Source organism: Oncorhynchus mykiss, chromosome 17 (genome assembly GCF_057628025.1).
Source record: "Oncorhynchus mykiss isolate SJ-2025 chromosome 17, ASM5762802v1, whole genome shotgun sequence".
Taxonomy (NCBI): domain Eukaryota; kingdom Metazoa; phylum Chordata; class Actinopteri; order Salmoniformes; family Salmonidae; genus Oncorhynchus; species Oncorhynchus mykiss.
This window is the reverse complement of record NC_143038.1, coordinates 61,425,408-61,437,768: the sequence shown is the minus strand read 5'-3', so window position 1 is coordinate 61,437,768 and position 12,361 is coordinate 61,425,408. Positions and strand designations below refer to the sequence as shown.

At 41.1% G+C, this 12,361-nt stretch overlaps 1 protein-coding gene across 1 annotated transcript; it reads right to left on the bottom strand.

The window, feature by feature from the left end:
• Positions 1–1,047: 1,047 nt before the first annotated feature.
• On the bottom strand, positions 1,048–1,996 carry tcbp2 (trout C-polysaccharide binding protein 2; the record flags this gene model as incomplete). The annotated part of the gene is given in 2 exon segments (NM_001281421.1): positions 1,048–1,271; positions 1,934–1,996. Coding segments are annotated over 2 exon segments (282 nt in total), but the record flags the coding sequence as incomplete, so codon positions are not given.
• Between the last annotated feature and the right edge of the window lie 10,365 nt (positions 1,997–12,361).

Sequence of the window (12,361 nt, the reverse complement as noted above, 5' to 3'; positions counted from 1 at the left end):
GAAATTAAAGCACTTGATGTATCAAGTCAATTTGTCAAAGGTTTAGTATTGGTCCAATATTCCTAGAACGCAATGACTACATCAAGCTTGTGACTCCACACTTGTTGGATGCATTTGCAGTTTGTTTTGGTTGGGTTTCAGATTATTTTGGGCCTTAATGTTAAATAATGTATTTTGTCATTTTGTAGTCACTTTTATTGTCAATAAGAATGAACACTTCTGAACACTTCCACATTAATTTGGATGCTACCATGAGTATGCATAATCATGAACAAATTGTGAATAATGAGTGAAAAATTAGAGGCATAAATATCATACCTCCCCTGTTATTGGTAATGTTACCAAATATTAAACTTTTGACTAAATTGACTGTACTATAAGTGAATGTGTCCAAATATGTACGACACCTTAAAATGGGGGACGAGATACATAAAGTGCATTCATTTCTAAATAGTAAAACAGATATGCATGAAAATAACCTCAAATAAAAGGTGACACTTTACTATAGCTTCATATAAAAAAATAAACGTTTGCTCTCAAATCCAAAATGCTGGAGTATGAACTCGACCTTGAACTCATCTGTGTGTTTGCCAGTACTGTACCTCACTGGCCGTGTTCAAGAACATAAAACGTGATTTAAGATTAGGATCACTTTATTGGTCCAACCAAAATGTTACTTCAGCTTTTAACCCAACCCCTCTGATAGACACATACATGTTTTGGAGAGGTGCAGGGAGCTGCCACACTGGGCACCTGCTGAGCTGTTGTTGTGGGGGGTTATGTGCCTTGCTCAAGGGCAGGCAATGGCATCTAGGATCTGATACCAGCAACCCTCTGGTTGCCAGCTCACTTCGTGCCAGAGTTTTCTTATTTACCAAGGATTCCAACTGGTAACCTCGCCGCTCTAACTGGTAGGTTACCTGCCACCCTATTCATAGGTAAATAGTGTCTGACTGACTGATCTGCAAATAATATTGAGTAGTTATTTATGATGCAAGGTGATTTGTGAATCAGTTAGTCTCGACTTGCCATTATATTCTGCACCCCATACAGACTGTACCTGCCGTCAGCTTCTCTCCACACGTTGAGCTCGTCGTGGTACAGTGTACGGTAGGCGAACAAGATGATCTCACGGTTGCCCTTTGCCAGTTCTGTGGCCACCCGCATGCACAGGGTGAAGGCTCCCATGTCAAGATCCTTCTGAGGGACCAGCTCCACGTAGCTGTTGTCAGTTTCCATTGGGAACACCAAGGATCTTCTCATGGGCCTCTCTATAGAGAGACAGAGAGAAGAATCATGCAGGCCTGGGTTCAAATGAAATCTTTGTGGCAGATGGCCAGGGTTTGCACTTTCAAGAGTTTCTATTTCTATTGGTTCCATTGCGACAGGCAAGCTCAATCCAACACAGCTAAAGTATTTGAAATGATTTCAAATAGTATTTGAAATGATTTCAAATAGTATTTGAAACTAGGTGTGGAGTCATGTGACAGTGACACAGGCTTGAGGGGTCAATTCCATATGTAATTCCGTCGATTCAGGAAGTGTAGTGACATTAATTGCTCGAAGCAAATTAAAACAACCCATTTTCAATTCAGGAACATTGGACGACAGTTTCCTTATCTAAATGTGCACACACAATGCTAGAAGAGTAAAATGTCACCCATTGTGTGAATATTAATATAAATGGACCAGATTTGTGTTTTAGGAACTGTATTAGTACCCGTCCTAGACTGTTCCCTGTTCTGGGAAGCTTTATAGCACCACATTTGGTTCAGCTCACACCTAAATTCTCTAAATAATTACCATAATAGATTTGATTTTAAGCGCTTTTCAAAACACCAAAGTCACTTTACAATAGTGACACAGAAATGAATAAATAACACAAGTGATTGACTATCTACAAATTCTACCACAGAAGTGAAGTTCAGACTACCTGCAGAAGCTAAGGAGAGAGAGACACCAAAGATGAGAAGAGTTGCCAGCAGCCCCATTTTATCCCACAGAGCCTATGAAGATAAATACATTAAATACATGATAAATATACATACATACATAAATATAATATAAATTCATTACAGCAGAGACAGTTTTAGATGTTTTTAGATGTATTTTTGTCACTACAATGTCCTATTATTACAATACCCACATGGTCAGATGAAGCAGATGCTAAACTACAGGATGGTTTTGCTAGCACAGACTGGAATATGTTCTGGGATTCCTCCGATGGCGTTGAGGAGTACACCACATCAGTCACTGGCTTCATCAATAAGTGCATTGATGACGCTGCTGCTACTCTCTGTAATTATCTGTGCATAGTCACTTTAATAACTCTACCTACATGTACATATTACCTCAATTACCTCGACTAACCAGTGTCCCGCACATTGACTCTGTACTGGCACCCCCTGTATAGAGCCTCGCTATTGTTATTTTACTGCTGCTCTTTAATTATTTGTTTGTTTTATTTCTTATTGTTATTTGTTTTAGGTATTTTTTTAAACTGCATTGTTGGTTAAGGGCTTGTAGGTAAGCATTTCACGGTAAGTTCTACACCGATTGTATTCGGCGCATGTGACAAATAACATTTGATTTGAACGTAAATGACGCATTCAGGTTTTAACCACTAATTATGAGGTATTAGGTAATGCAGGAAAATGATTTGTCTACTTACCATTGTTGATCCGCCTTATCAAATGGCTACCTAGTGTGCCTCTCAAACTGTACAGTATATATACACTCACCCAAACTCTTAGAAATCCATTTCAAAACATGTGACACTGATAACCCAAACCCTGAATTCCAAGTTATTGATTATGTGTGTGTTGTGAAACTTAGTCTAGCTAAAAGCAAACAACAGACCCAGTGTCTGTGGCATATTACAGTTTATTTTTTATTTTTTATCTCTTTAGTACTATTTTCAAAATTATATGGGTAATTTAAAAACTCTTAGTACAAAACCCCCAACTGGTAACATTTGTATCACAGCCAATCTTACATTCAAAACCTTTCACTGTGCATTCATTTGGTTTGTAGACATCTTTCATCACACAACTATTGATCCAAAAGATGCACTGAATGTACAAAACAGCGTATATAAATTGAGTTGCACCCCCTTTTGCCCAATCTCAATTCCCTGAGGGCATGGACTCTACAAGGTGTCAATAGCGTTCCACAGGGATGCTGAACCATGTTGACGCCAATGCTTCCCACAGTTGTGTCAAGATGTCAGAATGTCCTTTGGGTGGTGGACCATTCTTGATACACACATGAAACTGTTGAGCGGGAAAAACCCAGCAGTGTTGCAGTTCTTGACACACTCAAACCAGCGCACCTGGCACATGCTACCATACCCCGTTCAAAGGCACTTCAATCTTGGCACACATACACAATCTATGGCTTAAAAATCCTTCTTTAACTTGTCTCCTCCCCTTCATCTACACTGATTGAAGTGGATTTAACCAGTGACATCAATAAGGGATCATAGCTTTCACCTGGATTCACCTGGTTGGTCTATCAATGTCATGGGAAGAGCAGCTGTTCTTAATGTTTTGTACACTCAGTATAAATGAACATGTGTTGCAATGTAAAACATATTTCTAGATGAAACACTGATTAAGTTTGGAAAAAAAGTGACCGTATGATTTTGTGTGTTAGTCAATTGAAAATGTGCTTAGAGTTTTGAAACAACTGCCTTTTCAATGATCTGTTTTGAGTTTTGTACTAGGAGTTGTATAAATCAAATCAAATCTAATGTTATTTGTCACGTGCCGAATTCACATACTTGTGAAAATTGCACCAAAGTGATAAAAATATCTGTAGTAGCTAACCACTAGAATACCTAGTTGCTGCATAGTTTAAGACAATGTCCCATAAAGCACCCAGATCTCTTAGAAGAAAAGGTGCTATCTAGAACCTAAAAGGGTTCTTCGGCTGTCCCCATAGGAGAACCCGTTGAAGATACTTTTTTGGTTCCAGGTAGAACCCTTTTGGTTCCAGGTAGAACTCTTTTGGGTTCCATAGAACTTCTGCCACAGAGGGTTCTACATGGAACACAAAAAGGTTCTACCTTGAACCAAAATTGTTTTTTACCTGGAACCAAAAAGGGTTCTCCTATGCGGACAGCCAAAGAACCCTTTTGGAACCCTTTTTTCTAAGAGTGTAGGGAATAGGGTGACATTTGGGACTATATCCCAGACGGTCATGTCCCCTCATATCCTAAACATCTTTCTGGCGCACGGTGCTGATCCAGATGGCCATGTGCCAGTTTAAATGGTTGTCATCTAATTAAAGTAGTCCAATATACTATGTTAGGCTACCAAAGTAAGGAGTTGATAACACTCCCTCTAACCCGAACCCTGAATCCCACGTTATTCTGTTCGTGAGTGTCTCTGTGTGTGTTGTTAAACTTTGTCAGAGGTTAGTGAAATTTAGTTCAGCTTGAAGTATACACCCCCACAAACACACAAACCCAACTTTCCATGTGTTTAATGCCATTCCATTTGCTCCGTTTGGGCCATTATTATGAACCATGCTTCCCTCAGCAGCCTACACTGCTATCCAGTATTTATGTAATAAAACCAACACTGCAAGTGACTACCCACATGATATTACGTCAGTGCTCAAACCTGAGCACCATTTCCCGCATGCAAACACGCACACCCACCCACGCACACACACACACACATGCTCCTTCGTGACCCCTCTTTCAAGGTCACTGAGATCTCTTCTTCTAGCCATGGTAGTCAAAATAATGGGCAACTGGGCATTTTATGGGATGTTAATTTCTCAATTAACTCAGGAACCATACTCGTGTGGAATCACCTGCTTTCAAAATACTTTGTATCCCTCTTTTACACAAGTGTTTCCTTTAGTTTAGCCACTAGCCACCTCCTCTAATTACCTGGCTCCATCTGCACCTTTCTTTAAGAAACTCAATATCTTGTCTATTTAAAATATTAACGTACGCCAATTATCAACTTTCATCTACAAATACTCATACCTCCCAGACAGTTGACCTAAACCAATATATTCTTCCAGCTTAATTCTGAAATCCATCTATCTAACACAAGACACTGCAATAACCTTCACCCTCCCCACTGTGTGGGATAAAATCCAGCTCTTTGGTAATTTTCCAGTACCCATGTTGAAGAGTCTCCGGTCGCCTAGTCATTTTCCAGTTCCCAAAGTATTTACTTTGGAAGTAGGAAGAATAAGCAGTATAAGACAGTGAACTGGTGTGGGACAGTGACTATGCATTTTTACCAACCAATACAGAAGTCACAAACTATGTACAGTGGGGCAAAAAAGTATTTAGTCAGCCACCAATTGTGCAAGTTCTCCAACTTAAAAAGATGAGAGAGGCCTGTAATTTTCATCATAGGTACACTTCAACTATGACAGACAAAATTAGATTTTTTTTTCTCCAGAAAATCACATTGTAGGATTTTTAATGAATTTATTTGCAAATTATGGTGGAAAATAAGTATTTGGTCACCTACAAACAAGCAAGATTTCTGGCTCTCACAGACCTGTAACTTCTTCTTTAAGAGGCTCCTCTGTCCTCCACTCGTTACCTGTATTAATGGCACCTGTTTGAACTTGTTATCAGTATAAAAGACACCTGTCCACAACCTCAAACAGTCACACTCCAAACTCCACTATGGCCAAGACCAAAGAGCTGTCAAAGGACACCAGAAACAAAACTGTAGACCTGCACCAGGCTGGGAAGACTGAATCTGCAATAGGTAAGCAGCTTTGTTTGAAGAAATCAACTGTGGGAGCAATTATTAGGAAATGGAAGACATGCAAGACCACTGATAATCTCCCTCGATCTGGGGCTCCACGCAAGATCTCACCCCGTGGGGTCAAAATGGTCACAAGAACGGTGAGCAAAAATCCCAGAACCACACGGGGGGACCTAGTGAATGACCTGCAGAGAGCTGGGACCAAAGTAACAAAGCCTACCATCAGTAACACACTACGCCGCCAGGGACTAAAATCCTGCAGTGCCAGACGTGTCCCCCTGCTTAAGCCAGTACATGTCCAGACCCGTCTGAAGTTTGCTTGAGAGCATTTGGATGATCCTGAAGAAGATCGGGAGAATGTCATATGGTCAGATGAAACCAAAATATAACTTTTTGGTAAAAACTCAACTCGTCGTGTTTGGAGGACAAATAATGCTGAGTTGCATCCAAAGAACACCATACCTACTGTGAAGCATGGGGGTGGAAACATCATGCTTTGTGGCTGTTTTTCTGCAAAGGGACCAGGACGACTGATCCGTGTAAAGGAAAGAATGAATGGGGCCATGTATCGTGAGATTTTGAGTGAAAACCTCCTTCCATCAGCAAGGGCATTGAAGATGAAACGTGGCTGGGTCTTTCAGCATGACAATGATCCCAAACACACCGCCCGGGCAACGAAGGAGTGGCTTCGTAAGAAGCATTTCAAGGTCCTGGAGTGGCCTAGCCAGTATTTGAATTCACAAGCTCCGGTATCTGAGAAATATTTGATTCAATATTTCCACGACAACTGCTGCACCTCACATAGTCAATTCTCTATTAGATACAGAGGTTCCATGCTCTGGAATTCCTATCTCCACAATGCCAAAACATCATCATCCCTCAATAACTTAAAGCATAGACTAGAGGTCAGCCTGAAGAACCAAACTACCCAGTAGTCTCCTCCATGTAGCCTAACTCTCTCTCTCTCTCGCACACACACACCACACACACACACACACACACACACACACACACACAATCAAAGAAGGTTTTCTATACTGAGTATATCTTGTACAATTATAATTAATATGATTTGTTTAACTGATTGACATTTTTGTTTTTACTTATATTTGTGGTGTGGTTTTCATACAAGCCTTTCAGGTCTTGCTTTTGGGCTTCCAACCTCACCTGCACAACATTTGTAAAACATTATTTTTTTTATGTGTGCTGTTTTGTCTTTCACATATTTTCTTTGCTGCAAATAAATAAAACCAAAAACCTTCTCACAAGTGCTTTTGTTGCTATACAGTAGTGAATAATTGAATAATAACAATAAGGTTAACTGAACTTTCAAATTCTATACATTCTATCCATCAAATGATCTGTCATGTGCTCCCTCCCATCTTTCATCTCAGATCAGGAAGACATGCTGATGCGATCTTCACCAACAGCTACAGGAAGGTTCTAGGCCAAATCTCAGCCAGGAAGTTCCTTCAGATCATCCTGGAAAAACAGCTACGGGGAGTAGTGCATGTTTAGGACACACTTTATTTGGATAATCCAGATGCTCTACAGATGGTCATACCATCAACAACCTATCTGTTGATAAGCAACTGCTTGCTAAGGTTACGGTTAGGTTTTGAATAAAGGTTAGGGTAAGGGTTAAGGTAGGGGTCAGTGTTAGGGCTTAGGGTTAGGATAAGAGTTAGGTTTAGGGTTAGGATAAGAGATAAGGTTAGGATTAGGGCTACACTCTAAAAATTAGGGGTTCAACAAGGGTTCTTCTAAGTTCTTTGAAGAACCTTAGGGTTCTTGGCACTGAAAATGGCCCCCAAAAGGTTATTCCAAGTACCCCATAGGAGGTGGGGTTCATCGAGGAACCTCCTTAGTTGGAGGGGGTTCTTGCAGGAACCTAACTGCCCAACTGAAACACTTGGATTTGAATATTAAAGGACAGAAGATGCAGTCACTTAACTGAAAAATGTAAAGAGCTCATCAATTTGAGGTTGTTCCCTTATATGATCTAAATTGATATTGTTTTATGATGATACCATCTATCTTTTCATATTTGTGCCAATCTTTCTAAAACAAAAAATGGACACAATTCAATAGATACCAATCAACAAAGAGGTAAGAATATGTAGGCTATAAGAATATGTTGAAGGCTAGCTGTATTGAGTGCAGATGACTGCTCACTTTTGTGTTTGTGTCTGCAGGTATGCAGACAAGGAGACAAACAACGGTATGTCAAGTGTTACTGGTATGTTATACAGATCCCATTTATCTTTCTCCTTCCTTACCTCATCAATGAATATCCCATAGGCCTCCAGATTACAAGGTATGTGTCTGAAAACCATTATCAAAACAGTTTTTTTCATTCACCACAAAAACCTATGTATTTATTTAACTAGGCAAGTCAGTTATCAACAAATTCTTATTTGCAATGACAGCCTAAGAACAGTGGGTTAACTGCCTTTTTCAGGGGCAGAACAACAGATTTTTAACTTGTCAGCTCAGGGATTTGATCTAGCAACCTTTCGGTTACTGGCCCAATGCTCTAACCACTAGGCTACTTGCATCTAACCACTAGGCTACTTGCATCTAACCACTAGGCTACCTGCCTCTAACCACTAGGCTACCTGCCTCTAACCACTAGGCTACCTGCCTCTAACCACTAGGCTACCTGCCGCCCCAAAAGTATGAATACTGCCGTGTCCATGTTTTGTCAACAATCTGTATAACTACTATTTTTTGGATTCACAGACTTCACCCTCCCTACACCTCTGATGAATATAACAGGAAACCTGTTCAATCACCATGCACTGCAAAACATTTCTGGCTATGGATACGGAGAACATCAACACATTAACATCAACACGCCAGAGGATAAACCCATTGGACTTGGGGCGCTGCTGGGAGTTTACCTCATATTTAGATTGTTTATTCTGCTTTGCCACTAAAATCAGAATAAATACACAAATATTGTGTTTATAACAAATTGTGATATTGTTGTGCGTATTATTATTATTATTAATAATAATAATAACAGGGGAGGAAAGGGGGGAGGGGAGGGGGGGTGTAGTTAAAAAAATGTACCACAAAAGGTTATTCAAGGATCCATTAAAAGGGGTCGCCAACCCAGACAGGAAGAGCACATCAGTGACTCAACCCACATTTGTACAGCACATTGTTAATCACAGCGTTCGGGGGCAAAGTATCAGATCATTATTATGCATCTGAATGAAAAACTAATCTACTGAAAATTATCACTTCACCCGACTATAATTGAGATAATGGCATTTAAAATATGGTAGATTTTTTTTACATAGCATGTGAAAACAAACTGTTCACTTATACAGTCATGACCACAAAAATATTTGTTAATGTGGGTAGGCTTATCAGCATCACATGCTCTGCAGCCAAGAACCGCTCGATGCATTTGTTTGCGTCAGACAGACATAGGCACACTGTTCCTAAACTAGGCACACTGCTCCTAAACTAGGCACACTGTTCCTGAGATGTTTCCATGATAGTCAAATATGTCTCAAAGACTACACTTGTGAGAATCGTGCCAACAGACGCCTCAAAGGGAGCTAGCAGAGCGAGCCCATTGTCCATGCCTGGGCCCTGGTCAATGAGACTGGGGGCAGAGTAGGGGGGATAACTGCAGTTCAGGTGTGGATTATTTCACTCAACCTGTCTAACAAGAGGGTGAGTAACATAATAGGGGGTTTAGCTGCTGTTCCCCAAAGACTGGTACTAGAACACTTACACATTTAATGATTGCAATTGTTTTGTTGGTCTGCTGGCAAAGCACATACACCAGAATTACTTTGCGTATTGTTTGTTACTCAAAAGGCAGCTGGAGCTGGCAGAGAACGCACCGGGCTGTGAATGCGTACTGGAGACACAGTTCGCATCACCGCATAACACGATGCCTGACCAGTCACACGCTCCCCACGTAGGCACGGGGAGTTGGCTCAGGTCTAAACCCTGACTCTGCCAATCTCCCCGTGTGACCCCCCAAAATATTTTATGGGGTTGCCTCTCTTGCTTGCTTCGTTGAGCTATCTCCCCGTGTCGTCGCCGTTCCGCTTTCGCTGCCTCTATCTCCTCCTTCGGACGGCGATACTCCCCGGCCTGCGTCCAGGGTCCTTTACCATCCAGGATCTCCTCCCAAGTCCACTCCTCCTGTACACGCTGCTTGGTCCACTTTTGGTGGCTTCTTCTGTCACGTTCGTCGTCATGAGTAGACCAAGGCGCAGCGTGAATAGAGTTCCACATATTTTTTATAAACTGAAACTCACCAAACCAATAAAGCATAAACGAAACGTGACGCTACTGGTGTGCACTCAGGCAACACAATGTAGACAATATCCCACGAATACCAATGGGGAAATGGCTACCTAAATATGATCCCCAATCAGAGACAACGATAAACAGCTGCCTCTGATTGGGAATCATATCAGGCCACCATAGAAATACATTCCACCTAGATGACCCACCCACGTCGCTATCACATCCCAACCAACACAGAATTAACAGTTTACTATGGTCAGGGCGTGACACATTCATTCATTAAGTTCTGAGATTTTAGTTTGTTTAAGTCACATTGAAGCAAAATAAGCTATCTTTTGTCATATGTCATACAACCCGTGGTAGACATTTGTCAAATTAGCATGTTGGTTAATATTCTGCAACATATTTGAATACTATTGAAATTACTTTGGATTGTAAATGAAATAGCTGTTATGCAGAATGTTTGGCTTCTTACAGTACCTAATAGATGGCCAGAGTGGGGAGCCTGATACAGACGCCTGATACAGACGTCACCAGACAGCAGAACACCAGCAGGGCAGCTCTCTCCATCATCATGGCAAATTCTGGAAAACAATGGACAGCAAGAAAAAATGTCAGTGTTAAAAATTGCATTAGAAAAAAACTCTGAAGCCACAGTTTTCCTCACTTGGCCCCTGATCTGATATCACTGCAGCGGACATGGAGTCTCTAAGAGAGGTAGACATTGTTTTCATGATTACTTTGACCAAGAGGAAGACGATTTAGTGCAGCAAAACCAAATCTTAGTTATTATGTAAAATACATAAAAAATGCTAAATCAAAGTCTGGCTTTGTTTGATTCTTCAACCAAAACATATCCAAAGTAAAGCACAGCAGTTAGTTTAGTAATTGTATTTGAAGAATAAATAACCATGTATAGTTGATACAGATAACAATCTAAATATTATCTTCATGTATAGTTTTTGTTGTTGTTGCAATTCTGATAAACTGTAATCAAATCAAATCAAATGTTATTTGTCACATACACATGGTTAGCAGATGTCAATGCGAGTGTAGCGAAATACTTGTGCTTCTAGTTCCGACAATGCAGAAATAACCAACGAGTAATCTAACCTAACAATTCCACAACAACTACCTTATACACACAAGTGTAAAGGAATGAAGAATATGTACATACAAATATATGAATGAGTGATGGTGCAGAACAGCATAGGCAAGATGCAGTATCGGGTACAGTATATACATATGAGATGAGTAATGTAGGGTATGTAAACATATAAAAGTGGCATTGTTTAAAGTTGCTAGTGATACATTTATTACATCAAGATGGCAAGACGCAGTAGATGGTATAGAGTACAGTATATACATATGAGATGAGTAATGTAGGGAATGTAAACATTATATGAAGTGGCATTGTTTAAAGTGGCTAGTGATACAGTTTTCATAAATTTTTACATTATTAAAGTGGCTGGAGTTGAGTCAGTATGTTGGCAGCAGCCACTCAATGATAGTTGTGGCTGTTTAACAGTCTGATGGCCTTGAGATAGAAGCTTTTTTTCAGTCTCTCGGACCCTGCTTTGATGCACCTGTACTGACCCTTCTGGATGATAGCGGGGTGAACAGGCTGTGGCTCGGGTGGTTGTTGTCCTTGATGATCTTTATGGCCTTCCTGTGACATCAGGTGGTGTAGGTGTCCTGGAGGGCAGGTAGTTTGCCTCCAGACCTCACTACCCGTTGTGCAGACCTCACTACCCTCTGGAGAGCCTTACGGTTCTGGGCGGAGCAGTTGCCGTACCAGGCGGTGATACAGCCCGACAGGATGTTCTCAATTGTGCATCTGTAAAAGTTTGTGAGTGCTTTTGGTGACAAGCCGGATTTCTTCAGCTTCCTGAGGTTGAAGAGGCGCTGCTGCGCCTTCTTCACCACGCTGTCTGTGTGGGTGGACCAATTCAGTTTATCTGTGATGTGTACGCCGAGGAACTTAAAACTTACTACCCTCTCCACTACTGTCCCGTCGATGTGGATAGCAGCTCCCTCTGCTGTTTCCTGAAGTCCACGATCATCTCCTTTGTTTGGTTGACGTTGAGTGTGAGGTTATTTTCCTGACATCACACTCCGAGGGCCCTCACCTCCTCCCTGTAGGCCGTCTCGTCGTTGTTGGTAATCAAGCCTACCACTGTAGGGGGGGCGGTAAGCAAATTGGAGTGGGTCTAGGGTGTCAGGTAGGGTGAAGGTGATATGGTCCTTGACTAGTCTCTCAAAGCACTTCATGACGACGGAAGTGAGTGCAACGGGGTGGTAGTCGTTTAGCTCAGTTACCTTAGCTTTCTTGGGAACAG